Source organism: Oncorhynchus nerka, linkage group LG5 (genome assembly GCF_034236695.1).
Source record: "Oncorhynchus nerka isolate Pitt River linkage group LG5, Oner_Uvic_2.0, whole genome shotgun sequence".
NCBI lineage: Eukaryota > Metazoa > Chordata > Actinopteri > Salmoniformes > Salmonidae > Oncorhynchus > Oncorhynchus nerka.
The window spans coordinates 23451399-23476549 of NC_088400.1; the positions used below are offsets into that span (position 1 = coordinate 23451399).

At 43.1% G+C, this 25151-nt stretch overlaps 1 protein-coding gene across 4 annotated transcripts in view; it reads right to left on the minus strand.

The window, feature by feature from the left end:
• Positions 1–35: 35 nt before the first annotated feature.
• The window catches only part of fam149a (family with sequence similarity 149 member A), a 28825-nt gene continuing 3709 nt past the window's right edge, over positions 36–25151 (minus strand). The window contains exons 1-15 of one of the 4 annotated variants that reach the window (XM_029659401.2): positions 23129–23460; positions 21915–22004; positions 21439–21610; positions 20956–21098; positions 20611–20742; positions 16175–16336; positions 15808–16001; positions 15426–15571; positions 15121–15224; positions 14637–14882; positions 14163–14289; positions 13716–13838; positions 12350–12428; positions 11161–11316; positions 36–1944 (exon numbers count right to left, since the gene is read on the minus strand). In XM_029659401.2, the coding sequence (XP_029515261.2) occupies positions 1868–1944; positions 11161–11316; positions 12350–12428; positions 13716–13838; positions 14163–14289; positions 14637–14882; positions 15121–15224; positions 15426–15571; positions 15808–16001; positions 16175–16336; positions 20611–20742; positions 20956–21098; positions 21439–21610; positions 21915–22004; positions 23129–23274 (2097 nt within the window). In that variant the 5' untranslated portion in view covers positions 23275–23460 and the 3' untranslated portion in view covers positions 36–1867. Of the gene's footprint in view, positions 1945–11160; positions 11317–12349; positions 12429–13715; positions 13868–14162; positions 14290–14636; positions 14883–15120; positions 15225–15425; positions 15572–15807; positions 16002–16174; positions 16337–20610; positions 20743–20955; positions 21099–21438; positions 21611–21914; positions 22005–23128; positions 23465–25151 lie in introns of those variants that run through there. The other 3 variants (XM_029659403.2, XM_029659402.2, XM_065018469.1) reach the window with 3 other exon arrangements.

Sequence of the window (25151 nt, forward strand, 5' to 3'; positions counted from 1 at the left end):
TTAGATAAGCTCATTCCACTCCAGAAATACAAATGTGCATGTAACAGAAATAGCCATTTATTGCATAACAAAATTATATTGTTACAATTTCAAAACAATATTTGAATGAATGATCATTCCTTGAAAAACCTAGTGTTTTCAAGACACTGACATTTCTGTAGAAAACATACAAGTAGGACCTAGTTCATGTTTTTCCTCCTAACAGGGCTCATTTACCAAATGCATTTAGCCACATTGAAATTAGATTTAGTAATGACCTCGTGTTAAGAAGCAGCTAATAATCTGTATAAATGTTATGGTTTCATCAATCAATGTAATAATAAAAAACATTGCATTGAGAATAGTTTAGCCAAATGAAAATCCAATTGGACCTTTCTTCCTGTTGTTTCCATAAATGCGGTTATGACTACATAGAATACAGCTACGGATGAGATTTACCATTGAACTACCGAAAGAGTTAGGATTTACGTTTTGAAGCCAGATGATGAGTCTGAGTTGGATATCGCCACATGCGCAACATCGCAAGACTTCCAGGAATGCTTGAGAACTAGACCAAGCAGACCAGGCCAGGGTTTGGGGTTTATAGAAGACCAAGCAGACCAGGCCAGGGTTTGGGGTCCATGAGAAAAGAGAAATTCTTCCTTAGTTCTCGAAATCTAAAGGCACAACTTATGAGACAATGTCTTAAGTAGTTGAACATGTTATTACTCCAACCAAGTGAAAGTGACACGTTTTAATTTGAGTCAAAAATACCTTTATATTAAAGGAGTCCCTTTGATTTGATGGTATGCACACGCGCAGTTCGGCACGTGCCGACCGTTAAACCTGATGATGTGTTTCTGCACGAGCTTAGCTAGCCAACGTCGCCATGACATAGAAATCCCTGATCACAGTTGTAGGCTATTGGAGAAGCAGTTTCTGCCTTTTTATTTTAAATACTTTTTTTTACCACTTTTTTTTTACCACACGACCCTGCCAAGCCGCACTGCTTCTTGACACACTGCTCGCTTAACCCGGAAGCCAGCCGCACCAATGTGTCAGAGGAAATACTGTCTAGCTGGCGACTGAGGTCAGCTTGCAATTGCCCGGCCTGCCACAAGGAGTCGCTAGAGAGTGATGGGACAAGGACATCCCAGCCGGCCAAACCCCTAACCCGGACAACGCTAGGTCAATTGTGCCCACCTCATGGGTCTCCCAGTCGCAGCCGGCAGCGACACAGCATGGGATTTAACCTGGGTCTGTAGTGACACCTCAATCACTGTAATGCAGTGCCTAAGACTGCTCCGACACTCGGGAGGCCTCATATTGTACTGTATTTGATATCACTTAGATTTTCACAAAAAAACAATCAATATTTCACTGGCGATTGTTGATTTTGGATGAAATATCAGCGTACGATTGCTTGTATGCATAGACACTGCTTCACAATGCTAGCTAGCTTGCAAAATCAACATCTAGGTAAACAAACAGTAGTGGACAATGTATTTAATCACATTTGTCCTATCCTGTAATCGCTCTTGCCACATAAATAAACTACAATGTATCTAATTAAAACGGCAGATATAAAATATAACCAAGCAGATTTGTCCTGCTAAATGCCATTGCAACCTAAATGTGGTATTTTCAAATTAAAACCTTGTCCTTATTGTCCACCCGTTATCTGCACATTGCGGTCTTACCTCTAGATAGCCACTGTCAGGGAGGCTAGCTAGCCATCACCACAGCAATGGCTTCAAAACGTAAGTCCAAACTCTTGTTTTAGTTCTATGGTAAATCTCACCGTAGCTGTACTTCATCAAGTCACACCCATTAATTCCAATTGTTGGTGTTCCTGATGCATTCTGGTCTTCCTGTCTGGACTGTGCTCCTATGACAACACCACCTGGAGTCTCTTCTTCACATGACCAGGAAACCGACCAAACACTTTACGTTGATGAGGAACACCTGGATAAGTTTTATACTTCTGTTAAACTACAGTAGAAATGACACATGCTTAATTACTGCTTCATTTCCTTTTCCATTCAATTCACTTTTCTCATCTCCCTCTACTTATCTACCTACTAGCAATTTTCCTGTGCACATCAATCTACGAGCAGCACATTGCACTAAACCTTACTAGTGATGGAGAAAAAAAAAATCAATAGTTACATATCGCAATATAGTTTATTATATGGTTACATGAACCTTTTTTTGCTAGGTAGCGTTAGCTAGCGCTAGTTGGCTGTACCTGTGCCAAAACTCTGGTGTTTTTCATCCTATAGCTTGTTTTCCATCGCCACTTTTATATTTCCCTGACTGATCAAAACTCATGTTCTCATGGCCCTCTGGTGAGCGATATGTCTGGAACATCAAATCGGAGGGAAAAAACGCAGTATCGAATCGCAATACATATCGTATCGACACCTAAGTATGGTGATAATATGATAGAGGTGCCTCAGTATGGTGATAATATGATAGAGGTGCCTCAGTATGGTGATAATATGATAGAGGTGCCTCAGTATGGTGATAATATGATAGAGGTGCCTCAGTATGGTGATAATATGATAGAGGTGCCTCAGTATGGTGATAATATGATAGAGGTGCCTCAGTATGGTGATAATATGATAGAGGTGCCTCAGTATGGTGATAATATGATAGAGGTGCCTCAGTATGGTGATAATATGATAGAGGTGCCTCAGTATGGTGATAATATGATAGAGGTGCCTCAGTATGGTGATAATATGATAGAGGTGCCTCAGTATGGTGATAATATGATAGAGGTGCCTCAGTATGGTGATAATATGATAGAGGTGCCTCAGTATGGTGATAATATGATAGAGGTGCCTCAGTATGGTGATAATATGATAGAGGTGCCTCAGTATGGTGATAATATGATGAGAGGTGCCTCAGTATGGTGATAATATGATAGAGGTGCCTCAGTATGGTGATAATATGATAGAGGTGCCTCAGTATGGTGGTGATATGATAGAGGTGATATGGTGATAATATGGTGCCTCAGTATGGTGATAATATGATAGAGGTGCCTCAGTAGAGGTGCCTCAGTATGGTGATAATATGATAGAGGTGCCTCCTGGTGATAATATGATAGAGGTGTATGGTGATAATATGATAGAGGTGCCTCAGATATCAGGTGATAATATGATAGAGGTGCCTCAGTATGGTGATAATATGATAGAGGTGCCTCAGTATGGTGATAATATGATAGAGGTGCCTCAGTATGGTGATAATATGATAGAGGTGCCTCAGTATGGTGATAATATGATAGAGGTGCCTCAGTATGGTGATAATATGATAGAGGTGCCTCAGTATGGTGATAATATGATAGAGGTCCCTCAGTATGGTGATAATATGATAGAGGTGCCTCAGTATGGTGATAATATGATAGTATGGTGAGAGGTCCCTCAGTATGGTGTATGATAATATGATAGAGGTCCCTCAGTATGTGATAATATGATAATATGATATGAGGTGCCTCAGTATGGTGATAATATGATCAGTATGGTGGTGCCTCAGTATGGTGATAATATGATAGAGGTGCCTCAGTATGGTGATAATATGATAGAGGTGCCTCAGTATGGTGGATGATATGATAGAGGTGCCTCAGTATGGTGATAATATGTGCCTCAGTATGGTGATAATATGATAGAGGTGCCTCAGTATGGTGATAATATGATAGAGGTCCCTCAGTAGTATGGTGATAATATGATAGAGGTGCCTCAGTATGGTGATAATATGATAGAGGTGCCTCAGTATGGTGATAATATGATAGAGGTGCCTCAGTATGGTGATAATATGATAGAGGTGCCTCAGTATGGTGATAATATGATAGAGGTGCCTCAGTATGGTGATAATATGATAGAGGTGCCTCAGTATGGTGATAATATGATAGAGGTGCCTCAGTATGGTGATAATATGATAGAGGTGCCTCAGTATGGTGATAATATGATAGAGGTCCCTCAGTATGGTGATAATATGATAGAGGTGCCTCAGTATGGTGATAATATGATAGAGGTGCCTCAGTATGGTGATAATATGATAGTGATAATATGATGCCTCAGTATGGTGATAATATGATAGAGGTCCCTCAGTATGGTGATAATATGATAGAGGTCCCTCAGTATGGTGATAATATGATAGAGGTCCCTCAGTATGGTGATAATATGATAGAGGTGCCTCAGTATGGTGATAATATGATAGAGGTGCCTCAGTATGGTGATAATATGATAGAGGTGCCTCAGTATGTGATAATATGATAATATGATATGATAGAGGTGCCTCAGTATGGTGATAATATGATAGAGGTGCCTCAGTATGGTGATAATATGATAGAGGTGCCTCAGTATGGTGATATGGTATCGTGAGGTCCCTCAGTATGGTGATAATATGATAGAGGTGCCTCAGTATGGTGATAATATGATAGAGGTGCCTCAGTATGGTGATAATATGATAGAGGTGCCTCAGTATGGTGATAATATGATAGAGGTGCCTCAGTATGGTGATAATATGATAATATGATAGAGGTGCCTCAGTATGGTGATAATATGATAGAGGTGCCTCAGTATGGTGATAATATGATAGAGGTCCCTCAGTATGGTGATAATATGATAGAGGTGCCTCAGTATGGTGATAATATGATAGAGGTGCCTCAGTATGGTGATAATATGATAGAGGTGCCCTCAGTATGGTGATAATATGATCAGATAATATGTAGAGGTGCCTCAGTATGGTGATAATATGATAGAGGTGCCTCAGTATGGTGATAATATGATAGAGGTGCCTCAGTATGGTGATAATATGATCAGTAGGTAGAGGTGCCTCAGTATGGTGATAATATGATAGAGGTGCCTCAGTATGGTGATAATATGATAGAGGTGCCTCAGTATGGTGGTGATCCCTCAGTATGGTATAATATGATAGAGGTGCCTCAGTATGGTGATAATATGATAGAGGTGCCTCAGTATGGTGATAATATGATAGAGGTGCCTCAGTATGGTGATAATATGATAGAGGTGCCTCAGTATGGTGATAATATGATAGAGGTGCCTCAGTATGGTGATAATATGATAGATGGTGTGCCTGCCAGTATGGTGATAATATGATAATATGATATGAGAGGTGCCTCAGTATGGTGATAATATGATAGAGGTGCCTCAGTATGGTGATAATATGATAGAGGTGCCTCAGTATGGTGATAATATGATAGAGGTGCCTCAGTATGGTGATAATATGATAGAGGTGCCTCAGTATGGTGATAATATGATAGAGGTGCCTCAGTATGGTGATAATATGATAGAGGTGCCTCAGTATGGTGATAATATGATAGAGGTGCCTCAGTATGGTGATAATATGATAGAGGTGCCTCAGTATGGTGATAATATGATAGAGGTGCCTCAGTATGGTGATAATATGATAGAGGTGCCTCAGTATGGTGATAATATGATAGAGGTGCCTCAGTATGGTGATAATATGATAGAGGTGCCTCAGTATGGTGATAATATGATAGAGGTGCCTCAGTATGGTGATAAGGTGCCTCAGTATGGTGATGATATGATAGAGGTGCCTCAGTATGGTGATAATATGATAGAGGTGCCTCAGTATGGTGATAGAGGTGCCTCATATGATAGAGAGGTGCCTCAGTATGGTGAGGTGCCTCATATGATATGAGGTGCCTCAGTATGGTGATAATATGATAGAGGTGCCTCAGTATGGTGATAATATGATAGAGGTGCCTCAGTATGGTGATAATATGATAGAGGTGCCTCAGTATGGTGATAATATGATAGAGGTGCCTCAGTATGGTGATAATATGATAGAGGTGCCTCAGTATGGTGATAATATGATAGAGGTGCCTCAGTATGGTGATAATATGATAGAGGTGCCTCAGTATGGTGATAATATGATAGAGGTGCCTCAGTATGGTGATAATATGATAGAGGTGCCTCAGTATGGTGATAATATGATAGAGGTGCCTCAGTATGGTGATAATATGATAGAGGTGCCTCAGTATGGTGATAATATGATAGAGGTGCCTCAGTATGGTGATAATATGATAGAGGTGATAGAGGTGCCTCAGTATGGTGATAATATGATAGAGGTGCCTCAGTATGGTGATAATATGATAGAGGTGCCTCAGTATGGTGATAATATGATAGAGGTGCCTCAGTATGGTGATAATATGATAGAGGTGCCTCAGTATGGTGATAATATGATAGAGGTGCCTCATGGTGATAATATGATAGAGGTGCCTCAGTATGGTGATAATATGATAGAGGTGCCTCAGTATGGTGATAATATGATAGAGGTGCCTCAGTATGGTGATAATATGATAGAGGTCCCTCAGTATGGTGTGATAATATGATAGAGGTCCCTCAGTATGGTGATAATATGATAGAGGTGCCTCAGTATGGTGATAATATGATAGAGGTGCCTCAGTATGGTGATAATATGATAGAGGTCCCTCAGTATGGTGTGCCTCAGTATGGTGATAATATGATAGAGGTGCCTCAGTATGGTGATAATATGATAGAGGTGCCTCAGTATGGTGATAATATGATAGAGGTGCCTCAGTATGGTGATAATATGATAGAGGTGCCTCAGTATGGTGATAATATGATAGAGGTGCCTCAGTATGGTGATAATATGATAGAGGTGCCTCAGTATGGTGATAATATGATAGAGGTGCCTCAGTATGGTGATAATATGATAGGTGCCTCAGTATGGTGATAATATAGAGGTGCCTCAGTATGGTGATAATATATGGTGATAATATGATAGAGGTGCCTCAGTATGGTGATAATATGATAGAGGTGCCTCAGTATGGTGATAATATGATAGAGGTGCCTCAGATGGGTGCCTCAGTATGGTGATAATATGATAGAGGTGCCTCAGTATGGTGATAATATGATAGAGGTGCCTCAGTATGGTGATAATATGATAGAGGTGCCTCAGTATGGTGATAATATGATAGAGGTGCCTCAGTATGGTGATAATATGATAGAGGTGCCTCAGTATGGTGATAATATGATAGAGGTGCCTCAGTATGGTGATAATATGATAGAGGTGCCTCAGTATGGTGATATGATATGATAGGTGATATGATATCAGTATGGTGATAATATGATAGAGGTGCCTCAGTATGGTGATAATATGATAGAGGTGCCTCAGTATGGTGATAATATGATAGAGGTGCCTCAGTATGGTGATAATATGATAGAGGTGCCTCAGTATGGTGGTGATATGGTATCGTGAGGTGCCTCAGTATGGTGATAATATGATAGAGGTGCCTCAGTATGGTATGGTGGTGATATGATAGAGGTGCCTCAGTATGGTGATAATATGATAGAGGTGCCTCAGTATGGTGATAATATGATAGAGGTGCCTCAGTATGGTGATAATATGATAGAGGTGCCTCAGTATGGTGATAATATGATAGAGGTGCCTCAGTATGGTGATAATATGATAGAGGTGCCTCAGTATGGTGATAATATGATAGAGGTGCCTCAGTATGGTGGTGATATGATAGAGGTGCCTCAGTATGGTGATAATATGATAGAGGTGCCTCAGTATGGTGATAATATGATAGAGGTGCCTCAGTATGGTGATAATATGATAGAGGTGCCTCAGTATGGTGATAATATGATAGAGGTGCCTCAGTATAATATGATAGAGGTGCCTCAGTATGGTGATAATATGATAGAGGTGCCTCAGTATGGTGATAATATGATAGAGGTGCCTCAGTATGGTGATAATATGATAGAGGTGCCTCAGTATGGTGATAATATGATAGAGGTGCCTCAGTATGGTGATAATATGATAGAGGTGCCTCAGTATGGTGATAATATGATAGATATGGTGATGAGGTGCCTCAGTATGGTGATATGATAGGTGATATGAGAGGTGCCTCAGTATGGTGATAATATGATAGAGGTGCCTCAGTATGGTGATAATATGATAGAGGTGCCTCAGTATGGTGATAATATGATAGAGGTGCCTCATGTATGGTGATAATATGATAGAGGTGCCTCAGTATGGTGATAATATGATAGAGGTGCCTCAGTATGGTGTATGGTGATAATATGATAGTAGGTGCCTCAGTATGGTGATAATATGATAGATCAGTATGGTAATATGATAGAGGTGCCTCCCTCAGTATGGTGATAATATGTAGGTGGTGATAATATGATAGAGGTGCCTCAGTATGGTATGATATGTAGAGGTGATATGGTGATAATATGATAGAGGTGCCTCAGTATGGTGATGATATGATAGAGGTGCCTCAGTATGGTGATAATATGGTGATATGGTGATAATATGATAGAGGTGCCTCAGTATGGTGATATGATAGAGGTGCCTCAGTATGGTGATAATATGATAGAGGTGCCTCAGTATGGTGATAATATGTAGAGGTGCCTCAGTATGGTGATAATATGATAGAGGTGCCTCAGTATGGTGATAAGGTGCCTCAGTATGGTGATAATCGTGAGGTGCCTCAGTATGGTGATAATATGATGATATGGTATCGTGAGGTGCCTCAGTATGGTGATAATATGGTATCGTGAGGTGCCTCAGTATGGTGATAATATGGTATATGATAGAGGTCCCTCAGTATGGTGGTAATATATGGTGATAATATGTATCGTGAGGTGCCTCAGTATGGTGATAATATGATAGAGGGTCCCTGCCTCAGTATGGTGATAATATGGGTGATAATATGATAGAGGTCCCTCAGTATGGTGATAATATGATATGATATCAGTATGGTGATAATATGATAGAGGTGCCCTCAGTATGGTGATAGATCAGTATGGGATAATATGATAGAGGTGCCTCCTCAGTATGGTGATATAGAGGTGGTGATAATATGAGGTGCCTCAGTATGGTGATAATATGTAGGTGCCTCAGTATGGTGATAATATGATAGAGGTCCCTCAGTAGTATGGTGATATGGATAATATGATAGAGGTGCCTCCTGATAATATGTATGGTGATAATATGATAGAGGTGCCTCAGTATGGTGATAATATGATAGAGGTGCCTCAGTATGGTGATAATATGATAGAGGTGCCTCAGTATGGTGATGATAGAGGTGCCTCAGTATGGTGATAATATGATAGAGGTGCCTCAGATAATATGATAGGTGTATGGTGATATGATGAGGTGTCAGTATGGTGATAATATGATAGAGGTGCCTCAGTATGGTGATAATATGATAGAGGTGCCTCAGTATGGTGATAATATGATAGAGGTGCCTCAGTATGTGATAATATGATAGAGGTGCCTCAGTATGGTGTGATATGGTAATATGGATAATATGATAGAGGTGCCTCAGTATGGTGATGGTAATATGGTTTCGTGAGGTCCCTCAGTATGGTGATAATATGGTATCAGTATGATAGTGGTGATATGGTGAGGTCCCTCAGTATGGTGATAATATGATAGAGGTGCCTCAGTATGGTGGTGATATGGTATCGTGAGGTGCCTCAGTATGGTGGTGATATGGTATCGTGAGGTGCCTCAGTATGGTGATAATATGATAGAGGTGCCTCAGTATGGTGGTGATATGGTATCGTGAGGTCCCTCAGTATGGTGATAATATGATAGAGGTGCCTCAGTATGGTGGTGATATGGTATCGTGAGGTGCCTCAGTATGGTGGTAATATGGTATCGTGAGGTCCCTCAGTATGGTGATAATATGATAGAGGTGCCTCAGTATGGTGGTGATATGGTATCGTGAGGTGCCTCAGTATGGTGATAATATGATAGAGGTGCCTCAGTATGGTGGTGATATGGTATCGTGAGGTGCCTCAGTATGGTGGTAATATGGTATCGTGAGGTCCCTCAGTATGGTGATATGGTATCGTGAGGTCCCTCAGTATGGTGATAATATGGTATCGTGAGGTGCCTCAGTATGGTGATATGGTATCGTGAGGTGCCTCAGTATGGTGATAATATGGTATCGTGAGGTCCCTCAGTATGGTGATAATATGGTATCGTGAGGTCCCTCAGTATGGTGATAATATGGTATCGTGAGGTCCCTCAGTATGGTGATAATATGGTATCGTGAGGTCCCTCAGTATGGTGATAATATGGTATCGTGAGGTCCCTCAGTATGGTGATATGGTATCGTGAGGTCCCTCAGTATGGTGATATGGTATCGTGAGGTCCCTCAGTATGGTGATATGGTATCGTGAGGTGCCTCAGTATGGTGATATGGTATCGTGAGGTGCCTCAGTATGTTGATATGGTATCGTGAGGTGCCTCAGTATGATGGTAATATGGTTTCGTGAGATCCCTCAGTATGGTGATAATATGGTATCGTGAGGTCCCTCAGTATGGTGATATGGTATCGTGAGGTCCCTCAGTATGGTGATATGGTATCGTGAGGTCCCTCAGTATGGTGATATGGTATCGTGAGGTCCCTCAGTATGGTGGTGATATGGTATCGTGAGGTCCCTCAGTATGGTGATAATATGGTATCGTGAGGTCCCTCAGTATGGTGGTGATAATATGGTATGGTGAGGTCCCTCAGTATGGTGGTGATATGGTATCGTGAGGTCCCTCAGTATGGTGGTATGGTATCGTGAGGTCCCTCAGTATGGTGGTGATATGGTGGTGAGGTCCCTCAGTATGGTGATATGGATCCCTCAGTATGGTGATATGGGTGATAATGGTATGAGGTGCCTCAGTATGGTGATATGGTGAGGTCCTCAGTATGTTGATATGGTGATCAGTATGATGGTATTGTGAGGTCCCTCATGGTGTGGTGAGATCCCTCAGTGTGGTGATATGGTATCGTGAGGTCCCTCAGTATGGTGATAATATGGTATCGTGAGGTCCCTCAGTATGGTGGTGATATGGTATCGTGAGGTCCCTCAGTATGGTGGTGATATGGTATCGTGAGGTCCCTCAGTATGGTGGTGATATGGTATCGTGAGGTCCCTCAGTATGGTGGTGATATGGTATCGTGAGATCCCTCAGTGTGGTGATAATATGGTATCGTGAGCTCCCTCAGTGTGGTGATAATATGGTATTGTGAGGTCCCTCAGTATGGTGATAATATGGTATTGTGAGGTCCCTAGCAATTCCCAGGCCTATGCAGTACCCTCTCCACTTTCCTCCTAATAACTCCATGTAGTCATTTGCCCTTTATACAGTATTTACCTAACAGCAGTGGTTCGGTCCCACTCTCTTCTTCCACAGAGGAGGATAGCGGGCGCTGGCGTCTCATCGTTGCCATGGTGCTCTCGGAGAAGCCACTGGAGCCGGAGCAGGTGATACCCACGCCAAAGCCTGTCACTCCAATCGGAGCACAGTCACCTAGGAGACCAGAGGTGACGCATTACGACATGCCCGTCTAACGCCGACACAGATATCGTCCCAAATGGCACCCTATTCTCTGGCTGCATTCCAACACATAAAGACACACCCTCGCCCCTCAGCGCTCAAATTAAGTGAACACTTCTGATGATGTATCATGACGTCTGACGAGTACACTTGCAGGGCAAAGGAGGAAGAAATTATTTTTAAATGGACTACCCTTGGCTGGAAATTCAATCATCCTGCGATGATTGGGTTTTCAGCCACCGGTAGTTTGTGGGTGCTTTATATGTGCTACAGTCAATTATGATTGCATGTCTACTATAGAACTATTAATGTACGGCTACTGTATGATAGATAGCAAATTAATTAGCTAACTCACGTTGGCCTGCCTATGTTTTCTACAATTTCCAAAAGCTAAACAAACAAAAACATCATTCATTTTACGAGACGTGTTTGTGCATTAGTAGCACAATTTCTAACTTACTTACATATGTTTTTACTTACACCTTGTATGTTGACTCCATATTGACGTTTAGGTTTCGGCTGACTTTTCTTAGTGAATGTACAAACATCGGTAATTGAATTATGGGGTGTTTCAGCCCCAACATAATTGTATACTTGCAAACTCCATTAAGAACGAGGGCTGAAGGGCTTAGGTTGCAAACTTCCCTTTCTTGGCTAATCATTTGGACCAACAACAAGGCCGTGGGGTTTCCCCCAAGGGCATAAGGCGAGGGTAAGTGGACAAGGGTGTCTTTTATGAGTTGAACCGCAGCCTCTGTCTAATGCACTACTTTGAACCAGGGCCAATGGGGACGATGACACATTCTGCCTCTGCCTTTAACCTCCACTTTCCTCAAAGGCTGTAATAATAAATAATGAATTCCGACAACACGAGGCTATGAACACGCACTGAAAAATCTAAAACAATATTTACAATGTACATAATACTTATAGATGCCCCTGCACTGGACACCTGTCCTGTCATTTGTTGGCTAGACACATGAGTACACAGTACTATTGCGGTCACCTGGGTGAGGTCCTTTCCCAGTCTTCATGTGGCAGGTGAAATCCATGGGAGTGAACAATCGCTTCATGGGTGTGTCTGACTAGAAAACAAATAGCTGCTTTCAAGTCACATGTTAAAAGAAAAAAGGATACTATTTGAGCAAACACACCTAGATAAATAGTGGTAATATGGAACCTACACTACAGTAATCCAAGTTAAAACAAGGATAATAATCTATTATGTTACCATAATACCATGGCATTGTACAAAAAGGTAGACAGCTTTTATTTATTTAGCCCTTATTTAACCAGGTAAATGAACCCTCTACAGACTAAGCCTTACTGTAACGAGTGCACTGAGAGTCGGGAAGCAAGTTCAATGACCACGAAACACAAACACCGCACCGACATGAAAACAGAGTCAATAACACCTGAGGAAAGAACCAAGGGGAGTGACAGATATAGGGAAGATAATCAAGGAGGTGATGGAGTCCAGGTGAGTGTTATGAGGCGCAGGTGTGCAAGACGATGGTGACAGGTGTGCGGGATAATCAGCAGCCTGATGATCTAGAGCTCGGAGAGGGAGTATGCGTGACACTTACTGCTATTAGCCCACATAAACACGTTGAATAACATTTTCACTACATGGAACGAAAGATAGTCCCCCCCAAAAAATCAGTCCTACTGATAGATATAAAACCAAATGATTTTACATGTATTCAACCCCTTATTCTTGCCACTAAACTGTCTCCACATATACTTCCATTCATTTTTTAAACTGGTACCGGGGGACCTTCAGACAAGTCTTGTGAGGCCTGTGGGCGTCCTAGAGTAAAACAACCAACATGTACGTGTCCGTGACAGGCTCGTATTTGTGTGTAGCCCAAACTGTTCAGACGCTACAGACATAACTTGACAGATCGGCTGTACCTCAGAGTAAAACGGAGAACACCATCGTGTTTGTGAGAGTCTCGTCTTTCCATTGAGGGGTCGTATGCTACATCATGGTCTGACAAACACCGCTCTAGCTCTGCCACCTTTCACCTCAGATGCAGAAGTAAAATATCGGCGGATGTGGTGGATTGAGACGCATCCAATGCAAAAACTGATTTCTAACTTAAATTGACAGATTTTCATTTTATTATGCTAATTAGATTTCCACAGGGGTGCAGACATCGACTCTAGGGGACATTAAGAACACATTCTCTTTTCCAATAACGAGTTGACCAAGGTCGAGCAATAAACCACGCTGCAAAGCAGACAGCTCTATACCCTTGATATAATGATAAGGGCATCTGTTATGCAACAGACAGTAATACAATCTCTTCTACTGCCACTCCCACAGACAACCCCACCACGCCACCACTGTGTGTGTGTGTGTCTCGTACCCGGAGTATGTGTGTGGTGTTGGGACGAGACAGGGACTCCAACAGCAGAGTGGGCTCTCTGAGGAGAGGAAGGATGGAGATGGGTACAGTGGTATGTCCTCCTTGCAGAATCCTCCCCCTCAGCTGTGAGAGAGAGCGAGAGATATAAAGCCCTTGAATTGAATTGAGAGAGAGAGAGAGAGAGAGAGAGAGAGAGAGAGAGAGCAGACCAAAGTTCACTTGCCCTACAGCAGCACACACCTGCTCTTTGTACTGGAAATACGCATGTTTGCAAGGTCAGCCAAGCCAACACATATTTGCTTTAAAAGACATGTCATCATTACCCATTTATTATGGTATTCAGGCAAATGTAATTTACTATAACCTGCATTAGAATTGACACATTGATATACTAACTTCCTGTACTGACATTTGAGTACATTGACGAAACAGTAGGTCACCTGGTACCTGCATGGGTGCAGCAGTACACACTGAGGTTTCCAGCTCTGATTGGTCAGCATGGAGGAGGGGGAGGAGCCTCTGGTTCTGTATTGAACTGAGGATTGGGGACGGCTGTCCTTCTGTCACTGTGGTCCTATAGTACAAACCAGGACAATTACAGCCTTGTTATGATAGTTGGACGGCAGGTAGCAATGGGGCCAGTAACTGAAAGGTTGCTGGTTCAAATCCCAGAGTCAACTGAGTGAAAAATCTCTCGGTATGGCTATGAGCAAGTCACTTAACCCTAGCTGCTCTGGATAAGAGAGTCTGCTAAATGATGTAACACTTCTCTAGAACAAAACTGCAATTTTATTGACCTAAAAATGTAAATATTACCATAACCAAGTCCTAATCATTTAATGTAGTTGCATATACCTATTATTTTGTTGCAATTAAACATCAGCCTAGCTTACTTATTAATATATACAGTAGATATCTCACAGTCTGGTTCCTCTGATGACCTGGTGTCTGGGGACAGTGTGTCTGGGGCTGAGGCAGCTCCTGGCCCTGCCCCTGGAGCTGGTACTTCTGGAGGTGGAGCTGGGTCTGGAGCAGATATGGAGCCTGGGCAGGGGCAGGCCTCGCTGGGCTGGGCCTGGGGCTCTGTGGGAGGGCGTACTACATGCTCTCCTGGATGGAGACATAGTGGGGGCTGAAGCTCTGCTGGGTCTGTCCTCCAGATCACAACTACAGAAAAGTTTTTAAAAGTAGTGATACTAATGACATTACTTAAAGTCATACCAGTGTGTCAATTTCTTTTCTAATCTATTTTAGATGTTGGAGTTCTTATTTGTACTCATCTCAAAGCCTAACAGAAAGGCTGCATCCCAAATGGTACCCTGTCCAGCCCCAAAGAGAAACAGGAATGGTTTTGTTTGTTCAGGATCAGACCCGAGCTTATAGCTGGGGATTCAGACAGACTTACTGAGACTTCTCTGCAAATCCATGTTGTCTTTGTTGAAGAGGCTTAGCTTGGATTGTCATAACACCGTTTAAATTAATCTTGAAGGTACTTGATACCTGAGAGGCCTAGAAAAAAAAGAAGTAAATAAATATAGCTCAAGGCTTGTTTTAAGGGGGCCTTGGCTCCTCTTTTGAGGCCATTGTAATAATTGTATTTGAGATAAATGTTAATTCAATTGAATGGTGTTGTTGCCAGAAGTGCACGAGCTCCTCTAGAGAGTCAATGGCAGCAGCTGACACTGTTTTGGTGGCTGGCAGACTTCTCACCTGTGTACAGTTGGACCACAGCAGCATGCTACGTGTGTTGGAGCCCCTGGAGAGAGGGACACGCTGACATTTAATGTTGATGTGAGGAGAGGGATCACCCAAGACTCCACCAAGAGCCTCCAACACTCCTCTGTGACCTGCTCCACCTCCGGTAAAAACAAAATACTTTGATTCTTAACTAGGACCCAGAGTTTATCCTGGCCAGGTCAAGTGATCAGGTCTAACTCCTAGCCCAATTCATAACACATCATAACAAAAAGCATTAGTTATAACAGAGTTGGTGTGCAGTACCATGATTGCTGTGTATAATAGGCATATCGTCATTGGTATTCATGTAGTTCTATGGCAGCTCTGTAATACAGTGGTTTGTAGTTAGACAGACCAGTGATTTGTCTCTGCCAGTGTTTGTGGAGGAGCTCCCCCAGAGAGTTCACCACCTCCCTCCACATGTCATCAAAGGCCTCGTCAGCCACGGCATCCCTGATACAGGTGTGGGGAGACACAGGGGGTACCCCGGATCTCCCTGCTGCCCCCACAGATCCCGAGACTCCTCTCTGACTCACCCACTCATCATCCCTGGGGAGAGAACACTGACGTCACGACACACTGGAGCAATAAGGCCCTCGTTCCACCCACAGGCTTGCACACAGACACACGCACACTCCCTCTCTCTCTCTCCCACAGGCTGTTACATGCTTCCACATAATCTTGAAATATTATGCTTAGAAAGTAAAGTTCAAATGCCTTACGTGTCTTTGGCATCATAGGCAAGAAATTCCTCCATCCTTCCCTCTGCCTCGTAGACCTCTTCTTGTAGAAGGGATGAGTGATCACAGAGAGAGTGGGAGAGAGGGGTTGCCCCCTGCAATGTGCAGGGAGTTGGGGTAAGACCGTGACCTTCAACACATAACCTGCAGTCAGGAAAGCAGATTATTATGAGTACACTGCCTTGCAAAAGTATTCATCCCCTTTGCATTTTTCCTATTTTGTTGCATTACAACCTGTAATTTAAATAGACTTTTATTTGGATTTCATGTAATGGACAAACACAAAATAGTCCAAATTGGTGAAGTGAAAAAAAAAACTTGTTTAAAAATTTTAAAAAAAAATCTAAATGGTGGTGCAGTGGTACGTGCATATGTATTCACCCCCTTTGCTATGAAGCCCCTAAATAGATCTGGTGCAACCAATTACCTTCAGAAGTCACATAATTAGTTCAATAAAGTCCCACCTATGTGCAATCTAAGTGTCACATGATCTTAGTATATATACACACACCTGTTCTGAAAGGCCCCAGAGTCTGCAACACCACTAAGCAAGGGGTACCACCAAGTAAGTGGCACCATGAAGACCAAGGAGCTCTCCAAACAGGTCAGGGACAAAGTTGTGGAGAAGTACAGATCAGGGTTGGGTTATAAAAAAATATCAGAAACTTTGAACATCCCACGGAGCACCATTAAATCCATTATTTAAAAATGGAAAGAATATGGCACCACAACAAAGCTGCCAAGAGAGTGCCACCCACCAAAACTCACAGACCAGGCATGGAGGGCATTAATCAGTGGCAACAAAGAGACCAAAGATAACCCTGAAGGACATGCAAAGCTCCACAGGGGAGATTGGAGTATCTGTCCATAGGACCACTTTAAGCCGTACACTCCACAGAGCTGGGCTTTACAGAAGAGTGTCCAGAAAAAAAGTTCACCAAAAGGCATGTGGGAGACTCCCCAAACATATGGAAGAAAGTACTCTGGTCAGATGAGACTAAAATTGAGCTTTTTGGCCATCAAGGAAAACGCTATGTCTGGCGCAAACCCAACACCTCTCATCACCCCTGCCAGGTCGCAGTTGTAAATGAGAACTTGTTCTCAACTAGCCTACCTGGTTAAATAAAGGTGAAATAAAAATAAATAAATAAACTCTGAGAACTCCATCCCCACAGTGAAGCATGGTGGTGGAAGCATCATGCTGTGGGGATGTTTTTCATCAGCAGGGACTGGGAAACTGGTCAGAATTGAAGGAATGATGGATGGCACTAAATACAGGGAAATTCTTGAGGGAAACCTGTTTCAGTCTTCCAGAGATTTGAGACTAGGACAGGGGTTCACCTTCCAGCAGGACAATGACCCTAAGCATAATGCTAAAGCAACACTCGAGTGGTTTAAAGGGGAAACATTCAAATGTCTTGGAATGGCCTAGTCAAAGCCCAGACCTCAATCCAATTGAGAATCTGTGGTATGACTTAAAAATTGCTGTACACCAGCGGAACCCATCCAACTTGAAGGAGCTGGAGCAGTTTTGCCTTGAAGAATGGGCAAAAATCCCAGTGGCTAGATGTGCCAAGCTTATAGAGACATACCCCAAGAGACTTGCAGCTGTAATTTCTGCAAAAGGTGGCTCTACAAAGTATTGACTTTGGGAAGTGAATAGTTGTGCACGCTCAAGTTCTGTTTTCTTGTTTGTTTCACAAGAAAAAAATATTTTGCATCTTCAAAGTGGTAGGCATGTTGTGTAAATCAAATGATACAAAATCATTTTAAATCCAGGTTGCAAGGCAACAGATTAGGAAAAATGCCAAGGGGGTGAATACTTTCACAGGCCACAGTATACCTATTTCAGACAGAATTCATGCTATGTTGCCAGTAAAAAAATATGTCACTGTTTATATACCAAAGGTATTTTTCATTGTAATGACCCAAGCGGAGCCTTCAGCGGGTTACGAAACAATGTGAAGTACAATAGCTCTTCACAGAACATAGGGCTATTTACATTGATGTCAAAATATTTACCCTGATACTAACCTAGGTCGAGTGTCCTACTGGAAGCTAAATAGCTCCTTGTTAAATAATGATATAATTAAGTTTGAGGTTAAACCTCTGCTCTCACACTTTTGGGAAAGAGCTTGTGAAGAAAAATCTTATCGCAAGAACTGGGAGCTCTTTAAATTTGAAGTGGCCAAAGACCTTAGAAAATCTGGTGGTAATCTTGCTAAAACCAGAAGAGCTGAGCTGAAAGGTGATCATTAAGATAACTTCCCTTTCTCAGAGGTCCCCAGCCGGCCTCTCAGGGGAGTAGAACATGGAACTGATTGAGTTACAAAATAATCTGGATAATAAATACACACACACACATATATATGATTAAATAAACTGGATAATATATATAGATTAAAAGCAGGAGCCTTTATTAGATCTAGGAAAAAATGGCTTGATGAGGGAGAACAGAATTCATCCTATTTCATTCTACAAATAACACTATTCATAATTTAAACATTGATGGTGTTATTACAGATGACCAAACAAGACTTGCTAACTACTCTAGCAATTTTTACTTAACATTAATAAATGTGAACCTACGACTGTCAAATATTGTGTGACACCCTCATATTATGGTATGCCAGTGAAAGAAGCGCTTAGATATTTAGGCATAACCATTAATAAGGATTAGAAGTCTAGAGGCTAAATGTTAACCTTCTTATTTAAAAACCCAGAAGAAGCTAAATCAATGTCTACAGAGGGATGTACCTATAAAAGGAAGAGTCCTAATAACCAAGGCTGAAGGTATCTATTTTATCTTGGGGGTAAAATAAGCAAAGACATAGACCAGATGCTTTTCAACTTTCTGTGGAGAAACCGAACTGTTGTAATGAACACTTATGAGTATGGTGGGCTGAATTATCTGGACTTTACTACCTTAAATAATACTTTTGATATCAATTGGATAAATTAATTCCTAATAAGACCTCCTTATATGTGGAAATGTATTCCTCATCATGTCTTCTCTACTTTTGGTGCCCTTAACTTCATGTTGGTTTGCATTTTTTTTGTACAGATGAACGTGGTACCTTCAGGCATTTGGAAAGTACTCCCAAGGATGAACCAGACTTGTAGAGGTCTACAAAAAAAATTCTGAGGTCTTGGCTGATTTCTTTTGATTTTCCAATGATGTCAAGCAAAGAGGCACTGAGATTGAAGGTAGGCCTTGAAATACATCCACAGGTACACCTCAAATTTACTCAAATGATGTCAATTAGCCTATCAGAAGCTTCTAAAGCCATGACATCATTTTCTGGAATTTTGAAAGCTGTTTAATAGGCACAGTCAACTTAGTGTCTGTAAACTTCTGACCCACTGGAATTGTGATACAGTGAATTATAAGTGAAATAATCTGTCGGTAAACAATTGTTGGAAAAATTACTTGTGTCATGCACAAAATAGATTTCCTAACCGACTTGCCAAAACTATAGTTTGTTAACATGAAATTTGTGGTGTGGTTGAAAAAAACGAGTTTTAATTACTCCAACCTAAGTGTATGTAAACTTCCGACCTCAACTGTACCTGTGTTACCCATGTACTTTTTGTATTGATTTGTTGTTAATAAAAAATATGCACTTTTTTTTTGCTAAAATAATCAAATAAAAAGCTGGGACAAGTTTTCAGAGGCATCGAAGGATTTTTTGTAAGAAAATACCACAACCATGTCTCAATGCGTGTTTTCATGTACCACATTTTTTACTCCCTGCCCCTTTCAGATATAAAAAAAACAGAAGGCTTAAGGCAGACAGTATGGTAAAGAAAGTCAGGTTTTGATATAAAAGGGATTTTAGTTAGCTATGGTCTGAGAAAACATCAAGGTTGTTTAAATCTTTCAGAGTTCATCTTGACGTGTACTTGGATTAGGTCTTTTGGCATTTCTCCTTACTAGATAATTTCTAGATCATTGTTTTGGATCACCTTTGAAAGCATAATGTGCTACCACTTGCATTGTATTCATACCATACTACAGTATGTGTATTTATGCAGCCAGACAGTCATTCTCCCACTAGTCTGGCTCCCTCACTGAATCCTGAACAAACAAGGCTGTAATAGGTGTGTTTAAGTAGGTGTGTTTAATAAGGTAAATCTTCGTTTGGAATTGATTAGTAAACAAACAACTGTGTTGTCTGGAGACAGACTGCCTGGATGTTATTCCCAGAACCATGGCAGATTGCTCATTATGCCATCTGTCCCTTAGTTGGCCCACTGCCACAGAGCTCACCTCCACAACACACACCTTAACACACAACCATAATACCACTCCTCCAAAATTCTCATGTCTGCTCTGTTGCATTGGGAAACCAACTGAAGCACCGTGAGATGTTAGCGTCATGTTGTTGTTTTTGTGTAGTATACAGGCCAGGCCTTACTCTCCAGAGTTCTCCCTCTTGTCCACACACGGGGGCAGCACTGCACTCCCTCTCCCTCCACTGGCCTCCACTCTCCTGTGAACGTACTGAAACCCTTCCTGATTGGGCGACTCCAGCTGATTACCCAGAATTCTGTGAAGGAAAGAAAGAAACAATATAAGAAAGTATTGGAAAGAGACACAGAGGGAGAGCCAATTCAATTAAACACTTTCACATGAAGGACTTTATTTGCATCCCAACTGGCACCCTATTCCCTATGTAGTGCACTACACTTGACAGGAGCCCATAGGGTAAAGAAGTGCAGTATAGATAGGCATTTGGGACATGGCCATGCTGTTGGTGTACCTGAGGTGTGGGGAGTGTCCGTTCCACTCCTGACACTCCTCCTGCAGTCCCAGGGAGCTGCTGTTCACCCTCCCTTCATACAGCAGCTCGTCCACATCACTGAATAGCTGACGCACACGCTGGGTGTTCACTCTGTCAAACTCCTGAACACACCACAGGAGGCACACACTCACAAGACCTTCTTTATTGCAAAGGGCTCTGTGTGTGTGTGTGTGTGTTTTTTATTTATTTTTTATTTTACCTTTATTTAACTAGGCAAGTCAGTTAAGAACAAATTCTTATTTTCAATGACGGCCTAGGAACAGTGGGTTAACTGCCTGTTCAGGGGCAGAACGACAGACTTGCCAGCTCGGGAGTGTTTTCCAACACTCTAACCACTAGGCTACCCTGCGTGTGTGTGTGTGTGTGTGTGTGTGTGTGTGTGTGTGTGTGTGTGTGTGTGTGTGTGTGTGTGTGTGTATATGTGTGTGTGTGTGCTCATACATCATATCTCCATGAGTAGAGAGAGCTCTGTTCAGTAGAGAGGCCTGTATCACAGCTCTGAGTCTCAGACCAGCAGGTGAGGAGTCTCTCAGGGGTCACTCCTCCACAGGAAGAGGTGAGGAGTCTCTCAGGGGTCACTCCTCCACAGGAAGACTGGTACGAAGACAACTCACTGGAGGAATACATTAGCATCAGAGAAGACCTCACCCACAATGGTTGCATCCCAACTGGCACTCTATTCCCTATATAGTGCACAACGTTTGACCGGGGGCTCTGGTCAAAAGTAGTGGTCAAAGGTAGTGCACTATAGAGGGAATAGGGTGCCATTGGAGAAGCAGACCTGGTTGTCCATTATGAAACAAGTCGTTATATAAAATGTTACTTATGGCTGTTAAAGATACTGTTAAAACATTTACTACCGATTTCTATCATTGGAAAATTACAACTTAACACATGATTGATTTGAAGCACAGTACCTTAGCTGACTTGCAATGGCCACTCCTTGACTGCCTCGGGTGAAGAGGGAAGGGTTTGAGAAAATGCTCTTCTCGCTGACCAGCTTTTTCCTGGAACAAATGCAAAGAAAAGCTGGCAATGTTTAAAAGTTTTTGCTTTGCGGGGAAGAATAGTAGGTAGGTAGATGGAAGGCAGATGAGGAAGTTCCATACCTATGTGATTATCTTGCATACATTATACATACCACATACACCACAGTCAAGTCACACCTGATACGTCACCTCCATACTTACCTGATGAGTTGACAGTGCCAAACAGATGTCCCGTTCAAAAGGACACCAGCAACATTAGCACGCTGATGGTAACAAACCCTCACCCAGCCCGTAGAACAGCACCCCAGCCAGCTTTCTTCCACTGACTGACTACCCCCCTAATCCTCCTGCTAGTTATGACATCAATAATTCAACCTGAACAAGGCACGGTAATAAATATGCTGACAATTACATGCCTGAATGAGTTAGTCTACTACATCATCTTTTGTTGTTTGTTTGAAATAAAGATGGATAGACAGAATTAGAATAAAAACATTGAAATATATCTTTTAAATTCATATCCACATGTCATATTGTTTCAATTTCTTGCATAATATGTCCCTGGATTTCCATTTAAATGTCTCTTGTACACAATGTAATCTAAGGAGAGAATAGCACAAACTGGTGTGAGGTAAATGTACACTGTCTGATAATGCCATTTCTAGTCCCTGCTGAGTTTTCGGCTGGGATAATGAACAGCGTGTCCTGACACTATTGCAACATACACAGCATACTACAAATATTACAATGAACTATGTCATAGAGCAATGGAACTGTTAAACCGCTGAAAAGTCATTACAAGATGGAAACTGAAACCAAATCAGTGCTCGACTTGGACTGAAATAGGTGCCGGTACTCATTTTGGGTGCTGGTACTATTTATATTTAGGTGCAGGAGCTACACAAATACTTTGAGCTAATATTCTATAAAGAGGAACAGGAGCTCAAGCTGTGGAAAATGTCAGGTGCCAGTTCTCAACTCCGGTGATCTCCTGCCCAAGTCAAGCCATGAACCAAATGTCATTGAAACTAGACGCCATCAGGTGATACAGATGAATGGAGTGGAGATAAATGTCTCAAATATGCATTTTTTATAATCAATTAACTATAGCTTCCTTACAAAAAAAACACGACTTGACTTACCCTATGACGATGAGTGCCCTGCCCCTGCTGTGTTCCCCTGGCCTACAGTAGTCCGTGTGGAGCGGGTGGACCAGCAGTGGGAGGCTGGAGCCAGGCAGGGACCCCAGGTTGAGGGAAACACCCTGGGTAACGGCAGCCGCAGGCATCTACTCTCCCTCCCTAGAGGTGCCTGGAGCCAAAGAGCCAGGTGTTGTCCACTGCCTCCTCCTCAGTTGTCTGACCCGGCTGTCCACCCCAGCACTCTGCCCGGCACACCTCAGCCCACACTCACGCATCTCCAGCCAAAGGTTCCTCCTCCCCCACCTCCTCTCCTGCCTCCTCTCTGGCTGGTACAGTAAAGGTCAAAGCAAACCCCAGGGTGCTGGTCACGCACAAGGTGACGGTCTTCTCATCTCCCCCCCCCCACCTCCGACGCCCCCCCTTCAGATCACCAGATGACTCTGATACCTTCTTACGGTCTGACCCTGGTTGAAACTCCCTGCTGACGTCTCTCCTCTCTTTCTCTATCCCTCCCCTCCCTCTCCTGTCTATCCCTCTCCTCCCTCTCATCTATCCCTCCCCTACTCCAGTCTATCCCCCTCCTCCTATCCCTCCCCCTCCTCCCGTCTATCCCTCCTCCCCTCCCTCTCCTGTCTATCCCTCTCCTCCCTCCCGTCTATCCCCTCCTCTCATCTATCCCTCCCCCTACTCCCGTCTACTCCTCCCTCCTCCCTATCCCTCCCCATCCTCCTATCCTCCTCCTATCCCTCCCCCTCCTCCCGTCTATCCCCCTCCTCCTATCCCTCCCCCTCCTCCCGTCTATCCCCTCCTCCTATCCCTCCCCTCCTCCCGTCTATCCCCCTCCTCCTATCCCTCCCCCTCCTCCCGTCTATCCCCCTCCTCCTATCCCTCCCCCTCCTCCCGTCTATCCCTCCTCCCCTCCCTCCCCCTCCTCCCGTCTATCCCTCCTCCCCTCCCTCTCCTGTCTATCCCTCTCCTCCCTCCCGTCTATCCCCCTCCTCCCATCTATCCCTCCCCCTACTCCCATCTACTCCTCCTGTCTATCCCTCCCTCTCCTATCCCTCCTCCTCTTCCCGTCTATCTCTCCTCCCCTCCCCGTCTATCCCCTCCCCTCCAGTCTAACCCTCCCCCTCCCGTATATCCCTCCCCCTCCCTCCCGTCTATCCCTCCCCTCTCGTCTATCACCTCCTCCCTTCTATCCCTCTCCTCCCATCTATCCCTCTCCTCCCTCCCCCTCCCCCTCCTCCCATCTATCCTCCCCCCTTCTTCCTCTCTCTCCCCCTTCCTGCTCTGTCTCTTCTATGTCTATTGGTCTGCTGGGGACAGGCAGTTCAGCGATTCATTAGTTGCATGCGCGTGCACACACACAGACACAGACACACACACACACACACACACTTACTAGTACACCATATCACTGCTATGTCTCCTGTCTGGCATCCAGGGACTGTCTTCATCTCTCTTCCTACCCTTTCCTGTTCTGTTTCCACTCATCTCTCTCTCATTCTTTTCTCGCTGAATCCTTCTCCATCCCATAGCAACAAATGCTATCCATACATCTTTCTCTCCGTTTCCTTATTTCCTTGGCTCCCGCAGCAACAGTTGAGCCCCAGTGAGTGGAAGAGCGGTCGGTCCCACCTGTGGTTCAGTAGAGCGTTCATGTGGAAAAACCACACCTTGCTATCTTTGTCATTCTCTCCCCCTGGGCAGAGTCTAGCAGCACAATGAAACTGCTGTCCTCATCATGTTTCTATAAGCTCGTTCATTAAAATAATAAATGCACAGAGGAAAAGATGCATGTGGGGGAAAAGCTTCATTTCCACAAAAGGAATCAAACTTAACTTGAATGTGAGGGGGATCCTGTATACTTCCTGTAAACACTACACACTACCACCCTCTAGTAAACAAGAACAAAAACCCTCCTGTGTGGTATGGATGGCAAAGGAAAACTAATTAGCGAGAGAGTGATGCAGGCGGCTTAACAGTTGGTGGAGGTCAAAGAGGAGGGTGGACGTCGCAGCCA